The sequence below is a fragment of the Amphibalanus amphitrite genome, unplaced genomic scaffold, assembly GCF_019059575.1.
Source record: "Amphibalanus amphitrite isolate SeventyFive unplaced genomic scaffold, NRLGWU_Aamphi_draft 000540F_arrow, whole genome shotgun sequence".
Lineage (NCBI taxonomy): Eukaryota > Metazoa > Arthropoda > Thecostraca > Balanomorpha > Balanidae > Amphibalanus > Amphibalanus amphitrite.
In genome coordinates, this window is record NW_024882034.1 from 401501 (window position 1) to 425029 (window position 23529).

At 47.5% G+C, this 23529-nt stretch overlaps 3 protein-coding genes across 6 annotated transcripts in view; 1 reads left to right on the plus strand and 2 right to left on the minus strand.

The window, feature by feature from the left end:
- The window catches only part of LOC122393538 (zwei Ig domain protein zig-8-like), a 36511-nt gene extending 14972 nt beyond the window's left edge, over positions 1-21539 (minus strand). Inside the window, exons 1-2 of the mRNA XM_043389703.1 lie at positions 20992-21539; positions 6972-7314 (exon numbers count right to left, since the gene is read on the minus strand). Of these exons, the coding sequence (XP_043245638.1) occupies positions 6972-7020 (49 nt within the window). The 5' untranslated portion in view covers positions 7021-7314; positions 20992-21539. The remainder of the gene's footprint in view (positions 1-6971; positions 7315-20991) is intronic.
- On the plus strand, positions 10548-12778 carry LOC122393536. 2 transcript variants are annotated; one of them, XM_043389699.1, is made up of 2 exons: positions 10548-10751; positions 11280-12778. In XM_043389699.1, the coding sequence occupies exons 1-2, from the start codon at positions 10636-10638 to the stop codon at positions 12475-12477; spliced, it is 1314 nt and encodes a 437-aa protein (XP_043245634.1). In that variant the 5' UTR covers positions 10548-10635; the 3' UTR covers positions 12478-12778. The 2 variants fall into 2 exon arrangements, with proteins under 2 accessions (XP_043245634.1, XP_043245635.1); XM_043389700.1 differs by having other exon boundaries at positions 10597-10638.
- Positions 12771-15672, minus strand: LOC122393537. 3 transcript variants are annotated; one of them, XR_006258709.1, is made up of 3 exons: positions 15190-15672; positions 12957-14051; positions 12771-12873 (listed from the first exon to the last, which is right to left on the minus strand). XR_006258709.1 is itself a non-coding variant. In XM_043389701.1 (2 exons), the coding sequence occupies exons 1-2, from the start codon at positions 15364-15366 to the stop codon at positions 13008-13010; spliced, it is 1221 nt and encodes a 406-aa protein (XP_043245636.1). In that variant the 5' UTR covers positions 15367-15668; the 3' UTR covers positions 12771-13007. The 3 variants fall into 3 exon arrangements, 2 of the variants coding, with proteins under 2 accessions (XP_043245636.1, XP_043245637.1); XM_043389701.1 differs by having other exon boundaries at positions 12771-14051; positions 15190-15668; XM_043389702.1 differs by lacking the exon at positions 15190-15672 and adding an exon at positions 15078-15170 and having other exon boundaries at positions 12771-14051.
- Positions 21540-23529: the final 1990 nt, after the last annotated feature.

Below are 23529 nucleotides of genomic sequence, written 5' to 3' on the forward strand. Positions count from 1 at the left end.
GCCAGTCATTCATGAAGGAGTTAGCGCCAGAGAATGCCTACAAAATACTCATGAATGGTGTCGATGCAAGCTGTCGGCTTTCAGGGAAAATCAGATGTTGCCGGGGAGCTAGTGAAAACTAAATCCGACGCAGAAACTGCAGGGGATTCCCTTGCAAGAGCTTGCAAGCTGGTAACCTTTTATCAGCCTCCGGCAGCTGACGGAGCAACAAAAATCGGTATGGGCAAATATTTTTGGAGATACAGCAAAGGGGTTGGTTTCCAACCTTCTTAATCAGTTGTCAAAACATGCATATTTGTGTAGTGTACACACAGACACCAAAACCTTATACTTTTGGCCGGTTCTTATATGCTTTATTGGCATGGGAAATGTGTAAGCGAACTTTTGAGACACCCTGGAAATCTAAAAAATGATGGTTCAAAAAATGTCCTGACATTTGTATTTTATCTCGGTTATTGATTTAGTGTATTGACTGTTTTCGGTTACGCAACTCTCTGAACTCCAGGCGCAATTTTACACACAGCCTCAGGGGATGCCGATCTCCAAACACCGGTCCATTCTGCTGACAGTCGGCGTTCGCTCCTTTCCCCAGGGAGTTCGGCCACTCAGCGCACTCCTCCATCTGACGGACATCTGTCCAGCTGTCAGCTCGTGCCCGAGTCCCCGGGGTGCGGAACTGGCCCCCAGTAGTGTGCCCCGCGGCCCACCCGCCGGTGAGGTAAACAGACAAACTCGACCGGTTGGCGCGGCGCTCTGTCCGTCTTCATATTTTCGCCGCTGATGGCGGTGGAAGCTGCTCCCAAGCGCAGCAAACAGAGGCGTTAAGGCGTGCGTAAATCCTGAGACTTAGGGCCGGCCAGGCGGGTGTCACCGAGGACTACCAACGGCGGTCGGCAACGGCACAGAAACGGGACAGGGCAGGGCGGGAGGACAGACGGAGAGACGGACAGACGGACAGACTGACAGACTGACAGACGGACAGACGGACAGACGGACAGACGGACACACGGACAGACGGACAGACTGACAGACTGACAGACGGACAGACGGACAGACGGACACACGGACACACGGACAGACGGACACACGGACACACGGACAGACGGACAAACGGAGAAACGGACAGACGGACAGACGGACAAACGGAGAAACGGACAGACGGACAGACAGACAGACGGACAGACGGTCAGACGGACAGACGAACTAGAGGTATGACCTGAAGGTATATAAAGACTGCAGAAAAGAGGGCAGTCAGCCGGACGACACGATAATAAATGCACTAGATGCAATTATCTATCCACATGCTTCTCCGCCCTTCCATTAGTCGTTGAGTGTTTGCGTCTGTTGGTTTAACCACCGGCACGCCTCAACTAAGATGAGGCGGACGGGAGCGTCGTTTATTGTGGAGCGTTGACAGGGGAGATGAAAGAACAACAAACATCCGAAGTTGGTGGCCAGTTGAGCGGAAGGCAGCCACCAGAAAAACTGAGGTCGGTGGGTGTTCTGGAGCAGCACTTGGTAAGAGAGATAGTGAGTTATCTGATCTTGTGATCCGCAGGTGGAAATGAAACATGTCTGGTGTCTACGCTGTATAAAATAAAATTGGAATGAGTTAGTGTTTTCTTTACAGGATTACTATAATTTGCATGTAGGTATATGTGTTAGACGTGGTCCCGGAAAAGTACACCATGATTCTCGACATTCGCTTAGAATTTCAGCCTTGCCTCAGCTGGAGCACCTTTCAGCCAGACTAAGTGAGTGCCGGGATGGAAAATGGCGTCACGATCTCCCAGGCCGACTTCCGTAGAAGCGGCGAATTTCCAGCGGCCGCCGCTCTCCAAGCCACTGACGGAGATCGTCCGAGGTGGCCGGGCCTCATCTGGGATGATTCCGGCAACAGATAGGTCGAACAAATGGTGTCCATCAGGCAGGGCGCTGATGGGACGCCCATGGGACAGCTGCTGGATGGCTATATTACCGCGCGGGGTGAGACGCAACCGGTACCAAACGGCAGCAACGAACGGGCTACGGCCCGGAGGTGAGGCTCACATTGGTGGGCGGAGGGGAGAGGAGAGGGGAGGGAGAGGAAGGAAGAGGGAAGGAGAGGGAGGGAGAGAGAGGGAGAGGGAGGGGGAGGGAAAGGGAGGGAGAGGAGAGGGAGAGTTAAAAGGTAGAGAGGGAGGGATGGAGAGGGATAATTTGGGAGAGGGAGAGAGATGCATATTGCATAATAAATATCAAACGTTATTCGGACGGACAGCTCTCGAGCAAAGAAGCATTCTGCAACGGTGATGAAAATTCAGTGAGAGAAATGCGGGACAGGTTTTTCTTCATTTAGTTTGATCAAATATATGCACAAAGTCATTAGCCAATTAAATATCACCTCATGCAGTGGCAGCACAGGGTGCTATATATTCCACCGGAGGGATGTGACGCGTCGAGCGCCACCCCACCATTCTGTATTATCACAGTATGTATCGTGCGGCATGGGGAGGGACATGGGAGACGATATAGGAAGATTTGCAAAATAATTATGATTTTACGGGCTTTAACCCTATTAGTGGCAGGCTCCTGGCTACCCCTATTAGTGGCAGGGGGGGGGGGGCTGTTTACGACCCCCCTGATATCTCGAGATCTAACGGGCCGATTTTCAAAATTCAAACGGCATTCGATTTCGCTCAACGTGATCTACATTTCCAAAAAATAAAAATTAAAAAATGTCAATAGGGGGGTAGAGTGGGGTAAAAGCGGGCAAATTGCAGATACATTTTAGACTGTTTATCACGGCCAGGTTTCTGAACCAATCTTAACGCAACTTTTGCCGATCGATAGAGAATGAACCAGGAATTCACATGGATCCTAAAAATATGCATTCTCAAAAATCATAGGTGGATACAGATCATTGAGATTGGGGGTACACAAAAAGTATAGTAAATAAGGTTTTTGTTGGTACTGTTTCTAAAAAGGGTGGTAATGGTCTTGTTATGTTACTATTTACTTATGAGAGAACGACTACAATTGCATTGGTCATGCATAGGCGGTGTCAGGGCACCTATGTTGGGAGGTAAAACACCTAACCCCCACTTTTTGGACGCCTGGATCCGCCTATTATAGCAAAAACGTGTCAAAAGAGGATGCAAAATAACTTTGTATATGTTATCACATGATACCTTTCATTCACTGTTCGTAAAACTGGTGCATACAGTTATAATACATCAGCATCGTGATCTTCGCCCAAATGACTCGCTTCACGAATAGGACTCCCCAATTCCCAGTGCTCTGGAGCCGCCTCTGGTAAAGTTATGAACTTGAAATTTTCAGGAAATGTGCCCCATTTAGTTTCAGGAAAAGTCAGAAAATTTCAGCATCGAAGCTTCAGCGGTTTCGGAGATATTCCCGAAAACCCTGAGGGGTGGATGAAAACAACCCCCCCCTGCCACTAATAGGGTTAAAGGAAGATCCGCGTGGCACGTTGAAAGCATATCCTGTGGAGACGCTATACTCTATAGCACACCCTACAATAACCCATCGCGCATGGAGCAACTACCCCTTTATCACACAACGCACAGTTTTGTTATTCATGTATTCAAATGTATTCAGCGGTGTCATTCAGGGGAACGATGTCTCATGTTTTCTCCAAACAGAGACATTGCTGCACTGTTCACCGGTTCTTGCCTAGCAGGCTGCCAGCTGCATAAGCAGCTCTGGATCAGCACAGGGCCGTATACTGATAGGCGTTTCTGTGTTACCGCTGTCAGTGTGACAGTGGCGGACAAGGGGCAGTCACCGGGCTGGGTCGGTGTCTTCGCGACCTGGCCAGTGGCCACCCCGCCGCGCCGACAGGGGACACTTCGGCTGGTGGGTCGGGTCGTTGTCTCCGACCTCATCGACCCTCCCTGCTAGGTATGACCCCCTGATGACTCCGACCCTGGACCCATCAGGGCCGTCCAGCCCACCATGGAAGCCGCAGTGACCGTCCAGCCCATCACTACTGGAGCTGCCGTGACCGTCCACCTCCTATAGACGGCCGTCACTCGGCGATTGACCGTCCCGGCCAGTTCATTCTGCGCTCGTTACGGCCGTCTGGGGCCGTCACTGCCCGCCGATTGGCAACGGGTCACGTGATATACCCCTGGGCGGTGACCCCCAAGTGCCATTGTCGGGGGAGGGGGAGGGGTGGAGGAGGGGACAGACGGCGCTCCGTGACCCGGTCTTGTGAGCGACTCCCGTCCATCATTGGCCTGGTTGACGCGCGGCGCCGGTCCGACGCGCCGAATTTGTGGCCGTCGGGGCGTGCGGCAGAAGCTGGCGCAGTCGCGTCGATCGTGGCGAGAATTCATTAGGCGTCCGGTGGAGCGCGGTCGGGCCGTCCTGAGGTCCGCACCGATCCGTCATCGTGAAATATGTCCGTGACGACGGACGGCCGAAATCGCCCCTGGCGGCAGGCCGACTACCACAAAGACGAGACGGACGGCAGCGGAGCGCACTGGTCGGGCACGGGCCGTCGGAGACAGTGCGGTGTGTTCAGGCACGGACGGAGACATGTGTGAGGAATGAGCGGACCGAGATAAGGGTTGGGAATGGACAGTGGGGGACAAAAGCAGTGCAAGTGTATGTAGACGGAGACGGTATTGGGGTATACAGACGGAGAGATAAGGTCAGTACGGATGGAGACAGGGATCGGGAACGAGCGGACGGAAATATTATTTGGGTGGATGTAGGTATACGGGGGGACGCATTCCAAATAAGGACCGGTACGGATGGAGACGGAAGACAAGAACAGGCATGGGTGAGCGGAGGCAAGCACTTTCAGATAAAGACAGCCGGAGTCGGGTACAAGCTTCATAAATTCGACAGATTATCTCCTTCCGATACGGAAATAGTCACTACATCTACCAGCGCCGATGATCGCTTCCCGCCAGACATTAGTGTCGCTCTATTGAAACTTTGGCCCCTGCCTGGAAAGTGGACACGGCGAGCCTGAGGCCGAGGGCGAGGTCGGAGCAGAAGCCGGGTCGTGATCAATGGGCCGTATGCTCGACTGCGGAGGTTCGTGCCCCCAGAGTCGATTCCAAGATTGGATTAGGGCGTGATGTCATTTGGTAGGTGAATGAATGGACCGACCGTGCGTGGCGAACAATTTAAGCGATCAGCTGGAACGGTCGCGGTCACAAATCAGTGACGCTTATTGCCTATTCTAGATTTTCCTGAAAACAGAAAGATTATCTTTGGACGCCTTAAATAGTATTTTAGTGTTCTAAAACCACCTAGTATGGTAAAGGAAAAACTTGCGTTGTCGCTGAAAAGGGTTGTGTTGTAACGCCTATGCATGGATGTGGATAAAAGGGCCCCCTCCCTGCTATCTGAACAAATGAAGGTCTACATATGTAACTCTATGCACGAGTGTGAGGACTAGCAATGTAAAATCAGTCTTGAAACCCCGTAATGTTGTAAGTACTGCAAAGTTGCAAAACGATGAAAATTTAAAGTCAGGATTGATTTAAAGTAAAAGTGTTTCAGCACTTCCTCAGTGAAATTGGTTAAGGACGCAAGTGTTGTGTTTGAATGTTCATATAGCCGGGCGAGTGCATTGGGATGAGCCGATCAGCAACCATAAGCAGCGACAGGAATTAAACTGAATTACTTCTCTAAAAACATATTCAGAAAACGTAATCCACTACTTAGACTCAAAGTTATCAAGTTGACAAGAGAAGAGTCTGATGCTATCCTTTGACCGCATTTTTGTGAGGAAAATATTCGGTTTGGGGTCACAATTTGAGGTGCCTGGTTCAAAGTTTGCAAAACTGATATACAGGGTGCGCCATAAAGATTTACGTCATAAAGATTGTAAAGATATGTAGTAAGTTACTCCACATGTATTTCGGATATTCATAAATTTTGGAAATTGTGAGCATGCGGACACCGTTTGAAAAATGTTTAGCTCGAAAACTTCATAAACAGTCCATCATTTCCTCGCAAGGAAAAAAACACGCAATAGAAAACGTAAAATCTATGAAGCATTAAAATGATATTTACAGAAATTCACTTTTACGTTGATCACGCCACTAACTATACGTATATCTAAATTTATGGCAAAAACTAAAGTGATTTTGTATCGTCCAGTAAAAAGGGTAATGTTTAACTTGCTAAAAGCTGTTTTGATTGTAATTGATCAGCCTGACATGCCTCTTCAATGATCATTGACATTCGGTAAACATTCGGTAAACATTAACAAACGATAAACATTGATGCCAGTAAACACACTCAGTACATATGGTGCAATCGGAAAGCAACCAGGCGCTTTAGTACACTTCACCTCTCTCAAAGGGACAGCTGCGATCAATCATACCCTCCGACACCAAATCTGTTGAGGGACATTTATCAAAGCCGGTCACATGCTGCTCAATTTATTGGTCATGCTCTCTATTGGATGACCTCTAAGGGAGCCGTTCCATTTGCTTTATCTAAATTATTTTATTCTTCGGATAAGGCAAGTCAGAAGCATGTTGGGCATGACCGGTTCCCAATATCACAGCGTCTGGGGATCTTTGAGAGTGCGTATACATTATGGTATGGGACAGGCGTTTTTGGTTACCAGCGCTTAACGTAAGTATTTCCATTCTGTGACCAACCGGGAACCTTCCGATAAAAGGTCAGGCTCGGGACAGCTGCGCAACAAGCTCTGGTTAGCCTGAGCTCTGCTAATGACTTTGTTTACACAGTCACTATTATGTGATGTTCTAACCAAATCCACAACATTCTCGCAATATGCATAAAGCTAAAATGCATCCTAAAATTATCCATACCATAGCTAGCTGGATTTAAAAGTCACGGAACTTTGTGGTCATATACTGCTACCAAATTTGCAAGACATTGATCCGACGGACGCTCAGTTTATTCTTGGTTGCTACTCCCCTCGTTTGTAATTGTCAACGATTGATTACCCACGCCGATCCCTATATGTTCCTTACCGTCAGCGGACGACCTCAGCAGCAGGACAAACGCCAGGGCGCCGAGCATCCTAGACGTCCGTCGGCTTCATCTGGAACCAGGCCGCGCCTTCTCGGCGCCACACACCGTCACCAGGTCCGCTCCCGGGAGAACACCAGCCGGCGATAGAGGCGCGCCAGTGGCGCCACAAACGTCACTGCACTGCGCCGCGCTCGTCACCCAGGCGTCAGTCGGATTCGCCGCGGCACGTCAGCGGTGCGCCAGGTTCGTCCCCGAGGCAGTATCGACGCAATTGGTAATCCCCTCTCTGACGTGGCGGCTCGATCTTGTGAGCCGAGCGGTCCGGTGGGCGCTCGACGGGCGCTGTAACGGGAGATGAAGTGTCTTAGTTAGCTGTGTTGCTTAAATTGGGCGACCATATACCTGTGGCGTGGCCGCGACGCCCAAATGAAGGGGCGGAATAAAGAGCTCCGTGAAATTACACCGGGGAGGTGGGGGCCCGGCGGGAGTCGTCCTATAGTCGGTCCTCGCCGAAAGACGCAAACGAGACAGTAGACACATAGACAGAGGGATCGCTGAAAGATCAAAGGTAGATTTTGAATGTCTCCAAAATGTCTGCGTACTGCAATGGAGGCCTCAGAGACAAGATATGCATTATTAGGGGGGTCCGAAATGTATTTAAGTTGTCCGAAACCACGGGAACCGGGGTTTTCCCATAGGTCCTTTCAATACGTTTCCAAAATGGTGCGGCAATCGAAATTTTAAAGAACTTTCACCTTGCCTCAAATCGATTGAAAGTTTCTCAAATTTAGCCAATTTAGTACTTCATGAACTTTCGCTTTTAACATACGTCCCACAGTTTAATGCGCAATTGATTGGGCCGGTGATCTTGTTTTCAAGGAAAAATAGCTGCACAAATCACAAAATATATTATCATGCATGCCAAGAGTCAAATGATGAAATCACATCATGACTAAATACCATGTGGATTACAATAAATCACTTAAAATATCGCGTATCAAGATCCCCAGAACAGGAATCGTTTTGGTCTTTATTTGTCCAAATGCGCCATATGCATCGAGAACATCTACCTCGCCTGACCTGAGTTGAAAATATCTAGGCAAGGCTATGATTTGAGCCGCGATCTGTTGCGAGTGCAGGCGCCCCCCCCCCCCATTGCGGGTAATTACATGCATGTCATGACCCCTCAAGGTTGGCGAGTGGCGCTTCTCACATTTCTTAATCCTCACAACAGCAGCTGCTGTGCACTTATGCCTGGAGGGAGGGGGGATGAGACATGGCCCTCATGCATTGCCCGCAAAACACTGTGTCAACCATTGTGTCAATTTCACAGCACTGTGTCATCTCGCCTTCAGGTGATGGCGCCATGTCTACCGCAAGACAAACAAGAGCTGGGGCATCCAAGCCTCTAGTTGGCCAGCCGAGTGAGGCCGTTGCTGACCAGTGGGCCGTTGCCTTCCTGGCTGATGATGATACCAGCGGGCTGCTGGCCTTCACCGGAAGGCCGCGACTATTTATATACACTGTGGCCGCGACTGCCGACCAGGGGGCAGGTCCTCAGCCTCTACCTCCACATGAGGCAGGTCAAGGGACAATGGTTTCCAGTCAGCGAGATCGCTGACATCGTCCTGACCGAAGTATGCAAATACTGGACAATGGGGAACATCCCGATCGGGGCCAAGAACAAAACGAAGGAGAAGACGTTGGCCCTGATCGACGAGTACCGTAACCTGGGCAGTGCCCAGGTTACCAGTACCAGTGCAGTGCCCAGGTTACGGTACCAGTGCCCAGGTTACGGTACTCGTCGATCAGGGCCAACGTCTTCTCCTTCGTTTTGTTCTTGGCCCCGATCGGGATGTTCCCCATTGTCCAGTATTTGCATACTTCGGTCAGGACGATGTCAGCGATCTCGCTGACTGGAAACCATTGTCCCTTGACCTGCCTGATGTAGAGGTAGAGGCTGAGGACCTGCCCCCTGGTCGGCAGTCGCGGCCTTCCGGTGAAGGCCAGCAGCCCGCTGGTATCATCATCAGCCAGGAAGGCAACGGCCCACTGGTCAGCAACGGCCTCACTCGGCTGGCCAACTAGAGGCTTGGATGCCCCAGCTCTTGTTTGTCTTGCGGTAGACATGGCGCCATCACCTGAAGGCGAGATGACACAGTGCTGTGAAATTGACACAATGGTTGACACAGTGTTTTGCGGGCAATGCATGAGGGCCATGTCTCATCCCCCCTCCCTCCAGGCATAAGTGCACAGCAGCTGCTGTTGTGAGGATTAAGAAATGTGAGAAGCGCCACTCGCCAACCTTGAGGGGTCATGACATGCATGTATTTACCCGCAATGGGGGGGGGGGGGGGCGTCTGCACTCGCAACAGACCGCGGCTCAAATCATAGGCTTACCTAGATATTTTCAACTCAGTTCAGGCGAGGTGGAAGTTCTCGATGCATATGGCGCATTTGGACAAATAAAGACCAAAACGATTCCTATTCTGGGGATCTTGATACGCGATATTTTAAGTGATTTATTGCAATCCACATGGTATTTAGTCATGATGTGATTTCATCATTTGGCTCTTGGCATGCATGATAATATATTTTGTGATTTGTGCAGCTATTTTTCCTTGAAAACAAGATCACCGGCCCAATCAATTGCGCATTAAACTGTGGGACGTATGTTAAAAGCGAAAGTTCATGAAGTACTAAATTGGCTAAATTTGAGAAACTTTCAATCGATTTGAGGCAAGGTGAAAGTTCTTTAAAATTTCGATTGCCGCACCATTTTGGAAACGTATTGAAAGGACCTATGGGAAAAACCCGGTTCCCGTGGTTTCGGACAACTTTAATACATTTCGGACCCCCCTAATGCATTATACAGGACTAGGCATATCTCTGCACAGTGCGTACTTTGCAGCTAACGCGGGAGTAGCGAATCGTGTAACAATGCAAGAAAGTTACACGATTCGTCTTCCACATTTCTTTGGGAGTCACCTTGCACTTTACTGCCGAAATAGGTATATGCTGCGGCACAGAGGTCTATGTATGGCTGCGATAAACATTGCATGATTCCACATTCAAGCTTCTGTAGAAACGCCAGTCACTGCGTCTGTAGGAGAGCTGATACCAATATAATCTAGCACTGGCTTCAAATTAAAGATGTGTGGTCTAGATGCATTTTTTAAAGCATGTTTTATATGACTACGCCATCATAGAAGTCATTAGATAAAACCTCGTTACGGAGCGAGCGAAGCGAGCGTAGTCTTTCCTTAGATTAACGGAAATTTCTGAGTATGAGCGGCCGGCCGGCCGTGCGGACGCTTTTGCGAGGCTTATATCTCAGCAACCACTTGACCGATTTACATGCGGTAAATTTTGTAGGGTAGCTTCATTCCTTCTACCAAGTATTGGACTATTCCCGATGCATGTGGGTGACCCCTTATGCACGTGCCACGTGCAAAACGAAGAGGTGTCAGTTTTGTAATTGTTGCAATATCTCGGTAACTACTTGGCCGATTGCGCTGAAACTTGGCATGTAGGTAGGCACCCACTAGGCACTGCATATCCATGTGCCAGAGTGGGTTATTAATTAGATATACCTACTGTGTTTCTCAGACCTCAGGTCAGCTATCACAAGACGCACGCTTGTTTTAAGCTTTGAACATCGAGATGGTGAATTGCTGTGTCCCAGGCTGTACGAACCGGTCAGGGGACAAAAACAAATATGCGTTCTACAGGTTTCCCAGCAACAAACTGATCCGTCAACGCTACATTCGTGCGATAAGGTTAGTAAGAATTTTGAGAATCAGCATATTTTACATGTCAAGCTTTCATAAATCCCATCATAAATCTTTTCCATAAATCGTGCAAGGGAAATATGGCATCTTACCTTTTAATAAAAACATCAAATTATTGTTAACTATTTCTATAAAAGCTATAGAGTATATAATATCAGATAATGATAAATATTTATTTTTGGCATCATTACGGAATGATTCACAAGGTTAACTCAGAGCCTTGATCGTCAATCACTTGTGCATGGTGCGTAGGTACTCCATAAATAGCAGTAACAGTAGTCATAGCACAAATATATTTACCAAGTCTGTTGTATGTTTTGGATATGAACATTGAAACATTTACATTTTGTAACATTCAAATTGAAAATTATTAATAAACTGGCAAGCTTCATTTCAGAAACAATCGCATGAACCTGTTTTTGTGGATATTTTCTACTTGAAGGGCTTGTAACTTGCGTCATCCTAATCATGCATGCCTAATCTAAATCATCATGTAATCCCTTTTTTCTGTTGCAGGAGGGAGAACTTCACCCCTACCGAACACACAAGGATCTGTTCGTGGCACTTCCCTAATGGCAAAAAAGCAGGTCCAGTGAGGTTTCCATGGAATGAAGGGAAGCGGATCAACTTGCCTGATGATACCAGACCCCATCACTCTTCTCCTGGAAACAGAAGACAAGATGCAGCTGTGGAAATGGAAGATGCTGTCCTTGGACCACCTGTGCATAGTGAGGCCATGTTGTCTGCCGAGAACGAGCTTCTCAAACAGCATATCAAACGACTTGAAACTGCAGCAGCTTATCAGCAGCAGAGGTTCTGCTACAACCAGATTAGCCATAGCGAACAGCTAGTAACTTACTATACTAGTTTGAGCAGAGCAATGTTTGAAACTCTAGTCACATATGTGAGCATGTGTGATTTTACATACCACACCTTCAAGGTCACAACGATGACATTAGAGGACCAAATTCTCCTGGTGTTGATGAAACTGCGACACAACTTTGGGCACACAGATCTAAGCGTGAGATTTAACAAGAGTGTAGCCACCGTTACAAATGTCTTCAGGACATTTGTGTCCATCTTCGCTGAGGCTCTGTTCAAGCCTATTTTTGGGAAGGGTATGCCTAGTAGAGAAAAGAATTCTCAATCTATGCCAGCATCGTTCAGGAAGTTCAGGCACTGCAGGACGACACTTGATTGCACAGAAATTAGGATTCAGCGACCTGATAGCTGTGAGGGCCGCTCAAGCACCTACAGTGCTTACAAAGCTGCCAACACCTTCAAGGTCATGGTTGGGGTGGCACCCAATGGCACTGTGAACTTTGTCAGTGACGTTTACGGCGGCAATGCCTCTGACAAGCTCATCGTGGAGACTAGCGGCCTGTTGGAGCAGCTAACCACAGGCGACCTCATCCTGGCTGACAAAGGTTTTCCTATCAAGGACATTGTACCTGATGGCGTCACCGTCAACACACCTGCGTATCTATTTCAGCCTCAGTTCACCAAGCAAGAGGTGATGCACAACAGGGAAGTTGCCGAAGCCCGCGTGCACGTTGAGCGCGCGATTCAGCGGCTGAAGTATTACACCATTTTAGATGGCATACCCCACCAGTATAGGAATATGATAGACAATATAGTTCGTGTCTGTGCCTTCCTCACCACCGCCCAGAGCCCTATCATAAGCCACGAGAAACTTAGCAACATGTCCTCTTGAGCCGGGTAGCAAACTGCGCGTTATTAGTGGTATCACCCTGTTAGATGCAACGTTTGCGTAGTTATCAATTGAAGTAAGTCAATAGCATTGTCTGTGTTTTTCTCACCAACGCCCGGAGTACTATCGCGGGAAACTGTGCATTTTGTCCTAAACTGGTTTGCGAACTGTTTGATATGTCTTCACTGTCTGATGAAACACTTCTTGAGTTATAGCTGTCATGGAAGTATGATAATCTGGAAATTGTTTCAGCTGTGCGCTGTGGTACGCGACATTTACTTGTCAATAAAACTGTCCACAAACATGTATGTTTATTATTTGCATTATTTACACACAGTTTGACGTTTGAAAGTGAAACACGACAACCAGCCTGGCGCGCACCTGTACAGTGACACACATTTACTTACGCACCTGTACATTACACACAGTTTGACGTTTGAAAGTGAAACACGACAACCAGCCTGGCGCGCACCTGTACACATTACATCACAGTGGCAAATCTCATATCGCCCAGCAGGCATGAGCCCTGCGGGTTAAGCGGACCCGATGATGCTCGGCACCATGTGGACCCTATAGAACTGTTTTAGGAGTTCTAGGTTTACAGTCCATGAATCGCTTCTGGCGATGGTAACGATGTGTAAGTCACGAGTCGTCCAGACAACAAAGTCACACTTGGTGAAGCCACTTAACCACATCTGGCCCTGTACCTGGTGGAAGTAATCGTGATCTTCTTTAAGATTCAGGTTTTCGTCCAAGAAAAACTTTCCATCTGCTTGCACGGCTTCCTGGATCGTTCGACACCTGTGTGTCCACGGACACTTCACCTCTAGGAGTGTATCCCCCACTACACCATCTGGAGAGGCCCCAAGCATACCATCTTCAGAGAGAAAAATCCCATTCTCTTCCACCTTTTTTCCAGTGCGATTTTCATACGCTCGCTTTGCAGCTGCTTCGTGGGTTCGTCCCCATTTTACAGCTGCACTGCCGGATGGGTCATAGCCACCAAGGAGCCTTTTGAATAGTGACTTTGGGTATCTTCCTCTGGCAATTGCCTTCAAGACGAGGCCGAAGTTGCTCGATGTCAGCCTTCCCTTTCTAGCAACAAACCACTTGGGGTTTTTGACCTGACCACTGGTCACCCTCTGCACCTCTGCAATCTCTTCCTTTGAAAGAGACAGCATTGCTAAAAGGAAGTGGGACTTGTCAGCTGATGCATGAAACTCAGCACTAGTTAGGATGCTGTCGATGTTTGGTACCTTCTCTTCTGGGGAAGGCTGAGACTCTGGAGCCAACAGCCATGCCAGCCCACATGGCTGCTCCCTCACCTGGTCATACAGCCATGCCAGTTGGTCCTCTTTGACAGAGCTCACCAGCAAAGAACTGTCTTCCTGGGGGAACATCTCCTTTGCTTTCAACATTGTCGCGTTGCTGGATCCTCGGTTCCATTGACACTGCCGATCAGTCTGCGACCAGTTCTTCTGTGCATACAGAAGGATGGCAGCCATGTGGGAGCACCGATGCTGACCATTTGGGCATGTGCAGCTTCCATCCACTGGCTTCTTGTTCTCGACAGTGACCTGAAACACAGAATAACAACAATTTACACCTTTGCAGCAGGTAATCAGCAAGCCTTATTCAGATTTTTATTAAATACCTGCATGATATTTTTCTAACACATTAGTTCAAACCATATTCAATTAATATCAAAGTGGACGTTTCACTCAAGTGAAATGTTTATCATGAAAATAAGTTCACAAAATGAGCACAATTGATTGCAGCTGTTTATATTCATAGAACCTTCCAAATATGCATTATAATCATAGTTGATATTACAAAACATAAATGTTTTGGACAATGACTTGATGTTAGATTTTAGCAAAAAGGGATTGCTTTTTAAAAGTATATGCTGTATATCTGGGGATGCTTTAATAAAAGTAAACAAAAATAACTGAAATTTGAAAGCAAATTTCTTTGAGTGATCTTGAATGAAGTGAGACTGAAGATTAGATACATCGCCTAAACCAAATTGCCATTTCCATTTCAACTTATAAACCCTCCTATCCATTTAATTCCACTAAATGTCCATGGTTGCACAGGATGCCACACAAGTCTGCCGCACACTTGCTACGTAGATCAATTGATCTATCATTTTACTATACACTTAAATTTAAAACCAAGCTAACATCAACTACACTCCGGGCTGGAGGAGGTCAGGTCCTCCACAAACAATACCAAGTGGCCTCGGTACTGGTAGGGCAGACATAGCACGAGCTGCCATGTGAGATATCATAGGTTGAAGGTGGTAGGTTCAAGGTTGTAGGTTGTAGGAAGTAGATTGTAGGTCAGGTTACGTATCTTTGGTTAGGTGTTTTGATTTGGTTAGCAAAATGCATTCTGGGGCATATGGCAGCTCGTGCTACGTCTGCTACCGTGGCATCTCATTTTTCCTATTCAGCTTTTGCTAAGGTAAAATAATGCAAGATGCCTGTCACATGGGGATAATATAAAGAACTATGGAGTACCTATGTAGACTCGAATGAAAATATATAATGAAATGTTTCTTTTATTTGGTCATGTTCACTCAATACTTTTGCCACATTCACCTCATTCTCAATTGCAATTGCAATTTTGTTCCCACATTCATGCCACGATTTCATGAAGGCAGATTTCATAAAGTACTTGAAATGCCTATCACAAGCATGAAGAAATACTCACTTGAACATCATAGGTCCTTTTCTTCATGCTGGCCTCAACAGAAGCCACAATGTATTTGCCATCCTGCAGGGCAATGGATCGGATTTTGCCACCATCCAATGCTCTTTCACCCTTCTCAATCACACTGGACATAGTTTGAAAAAAATCACCTATGGCTGCAACACTAACGAAGGCCATGATAGCTCACACCATGCCCAAACACGTCAAACACAGCCTGCAGCCCAGAAACGTGCAAATGTCCGTAACGTACTATTGTTTTCACGTGGTTTTCACCAAATGTCACATATGCGCCACAAATGCTAACACCATTGTGAATTTAGTAGCCTCACATTTCTTTGGGCTTTTTCAGCCAAATTTCGATGAAACTTGAAGCAAATCAATTTCAGAAATGTTATTCATCCATCTAAGTTTCCAAAGAAATTCCAAATCAGGGTCGGACAATTTTTGAATCGCCACAATACACCTTTCTAGATAATCCCCTATCTCTACAGCATTAGCGCAGTCAGCTGTTGGAACCGTGACGTCACACTTAACAGCCCTATACTGATTATCACCTCGCCTTTCTGCGAAAAGGAGACTACTGAAGGGAGTTTATTGGATGGACGCTAACGCTTCGGAATTTATCAGAATATGTTCATCCAATTTGAACTGGGCTGTAAACAAGCGACCCCTGCTGACGTCATCGGCTCAGATCAACCCAATGCTCTCCAGTAGAATGATGAAGGTCTTGGCGCCGTTATTATGCAGTGCCAGGGCCATAGTTATCGACATATCACTTTGGGCGCTCGTAGAATAAAAACATTTTAATGTTGGTTTATAGTGACTTGAGCAAAACGTTCTGCTTCTGATATTCAACAATTTTTTTCTTTTTACAATCTTTCGATTTTTTCCCTGTATTCCATTTTTCATTATGCCTGTCCCGTAGCTCAGTTGCTAGAGCGTTGGACTCGCAGTAGTGAGAGCCCGAGTTCGAGTCGTTGCAGCGCTCGTTATTTCAGACTCCTGAAGGGGATGGTCTGCGGTTGGTGGGAGCAGCCGCAGCTAGTTAGTTGAAGTCAGAGCTAAGTGGCGCAGGTAGTATCCGGCTTTGAAGTGAACGTTAAACTTTGACATCTAAATTCTCCCGTTATTCGGAATTGCACGATCGGATGATAGGGGTTGGGGTCTACGCAACAAGCTCCGCTTAGCGATGGGCTCTGCCTCTGTCAATCCGTCCATTCACACATTCGAGCTAAAATTGTTTAAAGAAATAGTAACTCTGTCTCAATGCACCTAGCCAAGCGCATAGTTTGGCTCATCTGGTTAAATTAATAACATACAAAATGTTAATGTACAGACATGTGACAACAAATATGATCTTGAGATATTAAAATTTTAAACAAGTCAAAAATCGCATTTATTGGATAAAAGGTGGACATTTTTATATTTTAATTTCTATGCCAATGTCTAAAAGTTTGGTTCCAAAGTTTGGTAAGCGCGGATTGGCTTGTCGCTCGTCAAAGACTGCGCCAAGAAGATTTGCTGAGTAGATCCTGCTTCTTTACGCCCAGTCGGAAAATTCCGGGTAATTGGTAGAAGTTGAAGGCCAACACAAAGCCAGAGCGCAGCCTACCCAACTCTACGACTCCGCCTAACCATGACCGTCGCCCGCGCCATCTGCACTCGGCTGTGCAAACCTAAACCATCCCAGTGCGGGCTGGATTCTCACGTATCGAGCGCCGCAGCGAACCGGTTCAGTCTCACAACTGAAAGTTGTACAAGTTAGTTTCTCAACAGGTAAATAATTAACTATGTTCAAAAGCTATTCCGGAACTACGGAATGAAATAACGCCTCCCACAGCAAATGTCAGGATAATAGCTAAAGCAATGCAACAATAGATAAAGCAGCACGCATTAGGATTGCCAATGCATTAAATGATTATTTATTGCATTTGCATACTGCACATACCTAAGAGTCAGTATCAGCGAGTTAGAGTATAGAGCTGAAGTGGCTTGAGCGCGGCATTGTTCAAAGCCGGCTGCGATCGACAGGAGACGGCAAGTGGCCGTTGGGATCTGCTGCATATGCAGGGCGGCCCTCAGGGAGCCGCTACTGCCCGTTATCATAGTACTATAGGTCGTGTCGAGAGGCCAACACATCCCGTGCATATTCATAGCCGAGAAGCGGGCTTAGCCAGCGGCGGCGCATTGCTCGTACTCAGCCGCTGCTCGCCCCTTGCCGTCTTTATACCTAGATCTGAGAGAGAATAGGGAAACTGAGAGCGGCTAACAACAGAACAAGACCCGGAGATGGATTAGAATATAGATAACTGAGTTTAGATTGGTAATTGGTATGCTTCAGAGGCTGCTCTTTAGCATCTTTGCATGTTTTAAAATCAAGAAACTAAATGCCACAGGTAAAAGGATAATTGATGCAAGGAAAGGCGTAACAACAGGCCATCCATAACTGTCGTTATGCTATTTACACTGCAAATGTAAAGTCAGCAACCAAGAATACGCAAATGAAAGATACATATCAACTGTCAGCAATAAATCATAAATCTACTCATGAATAACAATGCCTACTCGAGGGTGGCTGAGCCAAAGTGAACTCCGAGTTAATCTGATAGAGTACGTAGGTATGGAGGACATATACCCTCAAGAAAAAGGGACAAAGCTCATAACGTAAATCAACTGATGTCGTGGAAATGTCCCGTTTTACACTTTGAAGACCTAGGGGATATGAAGCAATCTACTCTGTGACACAACTTCTGTCTTTTCTGTCGGAAGCCGCAGTCAACTCCCACGACCAAACTCGGCTAGAGCGACAGTCCTCTTAGACCAGAGCTATAGAAGCAGGGCGAGATCTCCAATTACAACTGGATCCACTAAGGTTATTGTGGTCGGGCCACAAAGTAAAAACTGATCTCGCGACCAGCTTTAGACCGTAGACGTTCCCGCGGTCACTTATATTTTTACAATGTAAGTAAGTGAATGCCACCCCGGTTTTATTTACAGCTGGAGCGAAGATGTTCAATGCTGACATTAACATTGGAACCATGAAAAATGTAATACTTCTGTAATGTAAAGCAGGGTTGTGCTCGACTCAAAAAAATTTGCCGACTCGACTCAGCATTCAACTTCAAGTGTGTTGACTCAAAATTGACTCATATAAAAAAGCTGTTGAGCGGGGGGGGGGGGTGAAAAAATTCGGCAGCAAGGCCAGGCCTAAGCTGTTAAGCGAGGGGAGAATGAAAAGCTTATATATTTATGTTTCTAGAAAGGTGAGTCAGCTGACTCATGTTCCTAAATGTTTTTGACTCAACTCAATGTCAAAAGTTATTTTACTGACTCAACTCTGACTCAACTCAACACCTTAATATTTTTGTCCGACTCAACTCTGACTCAACTCAACAGCTCAACATTTTATCCGACTCGACTCAACCCTGACTCATTTGAGTCAGAGTTGAGTCAAATTTCTGACTCGACTCATGAGTCAAGCACAACCCTGATGTAAAGTGTCATTTTATCTTATGCTGCTTCGTCACGAATTCGATGAAAGAGTAAATACCCGGTAGGCATCTATTGTTTTTTTTTTCTATAAAGGATATAACAAGTCATTTTATATGTATAGTAGGGTGTTTCATTACACTATGGTAAAATAATGTTGGTTCAAAACTCAGCCATATCGACTTTGCCCCAACTCTACCCGTAAAACTGAATCGATTGATACGCTTGAAACCCAAATTTTAGTATATTTAGGGGTCGCACACTTTTGTCACCAAAACTCGTTACACAGAGAAGGGGGCACAACCTTCCTTGGTGCGCTTGGGCAGCGCCTTCCGGTTGAGTTCCACGACTCGCAGGCCATCGTTGTTAGGGCCCTGCCGCCCTCAATAGACCGTTGCAGAGCCCTCAGATGCCAGCATAGCCCCCGCAGCCTGGTTGTGTTGGGGCCCTCAGAGGCCGTCGCTGGGCCGCCTGAAGCCAAATGGACCCTCAGACTTGAGTTGGGTCTAGGGCCGTCACGAGGGCCCTCAGAGACCGTCGTAGAGACCCTCAGGGGCCAGTGGGGCCCCTGGAGTCCTGTGGGACCCTCAGCGGTCGTCATGAGGGCCCTTAGTGGTCGTTATAGGGCCCAAGGGGACAGAGTTCGTCGTGAGAGCCCACAGAGATCATCGTAAGGGCCCTCAGAGGCCGTCATATGGGCCCTCAGAGGCCAGCGTGGCCCCTGGAGTCTCTGTGGGACCCTCAGCGGTCGTCACGAGGGCCCTTAATGGCCGTTGTAGGGCCACAGGGGACAAAGCCCTCAGGTGGGAGCCCTCAGAGATCGTCATAAAAGGGCCCTCTGAGGCCGTCGTGGGGGCCCTCAGATGCCGTGTGGAGCACCAAACGCGGCTCGGGACACTTCTAGCCGGTGTGGAGGCCCCGACTAGCATGGGGCGCTCCTGACCATAAATAGACACCCCGGATGATTCCACATCAGTGTTCGTTTCCCGATCACTGGTTTTCAGGAGAAAATGTATTGGATGGTGCGACGGGCCCCTTGTATGGATTTTGGGGGTGCAAAAAAGATATGTTTGCACCCCCATGTTTTTCGATGGGGGTGCAGCTGCACCTCCTGCACCCCCTATTCCGCCGCCACTGCCTGGCTTTCTCAACCAAATCAGTTCGCAGGAAGACTACTCATGTTACGGCCAGAAACAAAATCAGAGATGAAAAGTCGCAGAAATGTGCGACCTCTAAACATCATCAGAATGAAGTGAAATTTTACACAGAAACTTGTGAGCAGATGACATTTGAGGGGAACATCGATATGACTCGCAATATGGCACTTTGAAAATGTGAAACACCCTAATGTATAGGGCATAACATTTCTATCGTTTGCTAAAACGAAAAGCTTTGTGGACTCCAAGACGGCTTATCCTTATGAAAGTGTATCTCATCAAAGAAATAGCACTTCCTCTACATTACAATCCATATTAGCCGTTGTCACGACGGGCTATCTGGTGAATGCACCTAATCTGACCAAATCTGCACCCAAATATCTTTTACAATACAATAAATATCTTTCTATCGTGTATTTAATCGAAAATGTCTGATAGTTTGAAAAATGAGGTGTATAAGCATCTGCGCAACCCAAAATGGTAACTTTTAAGAAACACAATTAACCTAATTTGACCAAATCTGCACCTAATCCGCACCAAATGTGAACCAGATGGCCTTCGTAAAAACGGGTATTTTTATTGTTTACCTCTCGGAACATTGCACTTAGTATGCTATATATTGTCCCTATCACATCTGAGTTATAACGGTGAGAGGTGGGGGAGCGAAACACTTCAATACCGTCGCTCCAGCACTCTGGTAATGTGCGTACCTATGTGCATATTTCCTTGGACCAGGACGCATCTAATTCGCGCGAAGTCACTTCAGCGTTACAGTGGCTGTCAAGATCTAAATATTTAACGTAATCACTCACTTGACCGCAAGTGTTCAGCGTGCCTTTCTTCAACAACAATGGCGGACATTTCTAAGAGCAAAGCTTAGGCATCGTCCGAGCAGAAGGCTTGAACGTGGCGTAGCTTCTTAGCATCACCCATTATCTATTTTACAATTAATTTGCACACAGTACCTGAACACTTTTTAAAAAGCCTGAGACATCACTTTTCCAGTTGTTGTTACTTCCATTTCCAAACAAAGCAAAAATGAGCAGTACGTATAGAAATACCTATCTTCATATGCGTAACAAAAAGCTGTCTGCGGCGAGAACAACCCTAAATTTCACGAGATCCATATGCAATCGTCATCCCATCGCGTGCTCACCTTCGATCAACGCTCCAGACTGCAGCACCGACAGTTGGGCTGCACGACCACAACCAATTTCAAAGTTACCATGGCCCGGACCGCCGCCTCAGTTGAACGTTCTTCATAGTACGCTCACTCCTCAAATGCAGGCAGACGACATCCAGTGTGTCCCGTGGTTCCACTATCACCACCGTTCATCCACCAACCATTCAACACACGCTCCACCGCGGCACCACCAGGAAAAGCCACAGCTCCAGACTCCAGACTCCAGAAGCCACAGACTACCCTGAGCTGACCGGCATGGGTCGCCCCACCCTCCGCCACCCGCCGCCAGCCGGCGTCTGAGCTGAGACAGACGGTCGGGCACAGCGCGCGGCGCACCGACCGACCCGCCGACGAGGCGCGCCACACGGGACGCATACACGGCACGGAACGCATACACGGCACGGGACGCGTACACGGCACGGGACGTATGCACGGCACGGGACGCATACACGGCACGGGACGCATGCACGGCACATGGGGCTTAGACGGTGCACCGCTCTTTCTTATATGATACAGATCTCTTATCCCGCGGCCGCGCCCCGTTGAGGTCTGGCAGGTTCCACATCCTGTTGGGGGGGGGGGGGGCAATGGGCCCCCCGTCGTATCTCCGGAACCAATAGCCGGATCGGAAAAATTCAAACGGCATTCGAAAGAGCTCATCGAGATGCACAGCACAAGATAAGATATCGATGACTTTGATATTTGACCTGTGACGTCACAGGGAGGCCAAACAAGGTCAAATCAGTCCAATTTACAATGACGATAAGTCGGTCATAAAAATGCAAAAAAAAATCGCAATCTTGGGTTCTTTTATCTGACGACCTGGAAGGTCACCGATTGTCTTGAAATCCTAAAAATGGGCACCACTCACTGCGTCTTGTGAGGGCACACATGCTTCTTCTTTTCCCGTCATGACCTAGCGCAATTAGGGACAACATGGTAAGGGGCGTATCGAGAGTACATGAACCTCCAGGCTCCACGAATTAAACTATTAAAACAGTTACATTTAAGGCGTACCGGTTTCGTCTATTGACTTCTTCAGCGCCGTATGAAACAAGGAAAACAAGGTTCCTTGTTTCATACGGCGCTGAAGAAGTCAATAGACGAAACCGGTACCGGGTACGCCTTAAATGTAACTGTTTTAATAGTTTAATTCGTGGAGCCTGGAGGTTCATGTACTCTCGATACAATACTTGTCCATTTATAACTACAATGGTAAGGGGCCTCCCTCTTGCCCAAGACGTGTGCATAAAACGATAGGCTTTTTCATTATACGCGAGTGCTAACGCGAGCACTGAAAAATCCTCACCAATGCAAACTTCTGAGACAGTTGACCTTGAAGATGCTCATTTTTTGCTCGACTGCTCTCTGGGTCTACGCTATTAACAAGGCCGCTTTGACCGCGAATTTAGTGAGCGTTTAAGTAGGTAGCTAAAATCCCCTTCGACCTGTGCTTGTGGGCGGAGAATCAATAGCCCGGTTATAGAGCCGACCTTGAAGGTTTTTGGTCGTTTGCCAGATGCCGCTCAGGCAGACGACAGTGAGGGACGATTAGCATTGACCGCTGGCGGAGTGGTCGCCGACTGGGCCCTGGTTATTATATCGTTAGCGATCTGCACCGGGGCCGGTAACTGCCAGGCTGTGAGGAAGGTTTTTTATCTCCGAGAGACCGCCTCACCTCCTGATGGCGTCCGTAACCATCGGCGCGGGAGCCGGGGGGGGGGGGGGGGGGCAGTGGGGACAGCTTGCCCCCCCAACTCTGGGGCCGTGGGGGCGGTGCCCCCACAGCTTTGAGACGGAATACCACACTTTTTTTGCAGATGTTTTCTTTTTTTGTTGAAAAAGCCGAGGGGTGAAAAATAAGCGGCCTAAAACCGGTGAGAAAACTAGATTTGGGGGTACCCTAGGTTAATCTCTATTATGGTGTGCCCCCCCCCCCCCAGTCGGAAAGTAGTTCCCGCGCCCCTGTCCGTAACTCCGTCTCCTCCAACATAAGCATGTGCTTTCCCGATAATTTTGTTTGATCTAAGAAAGAATATGGAAATCGTTAATCGCTTCTCTCTTTCTTTCTTATTCTCTCTCTCTCTCTCTCTCTCTCTCTCTCTCTCTCTCTCTCTCTCTCTCTCTCTCTCTCTCTCTCTCTCTCTCTCTCTCCCCTCTCTCTCTCATAATGTCAAACCTTGTTTGTATCGACACAATTTCCAACACGTTTAAAATTGAGATACAAGCTTTGAAGTGATCAACTCGCTTTTGCTCTTGCCAAAGTCAGACAGCACACTAGGTTCACCGCTACCGCAATCGGCAGTGAATGCTGAATTTGGCATAGCGGAGCTTATTAGTCACAGACTTGCTTTGATCCTTCTTTCGAATGATATTAGCGTTAAATATCCTCATGAATGCGTCTTGTGATCGTAGCAGGACTGGAATGATAAATAGTTCGAGTTGGAGAAAGGTGTCTTGTTTACGAATTGTAAATGATATTGAATGAATTGCGAAAGTTCATTTACATCA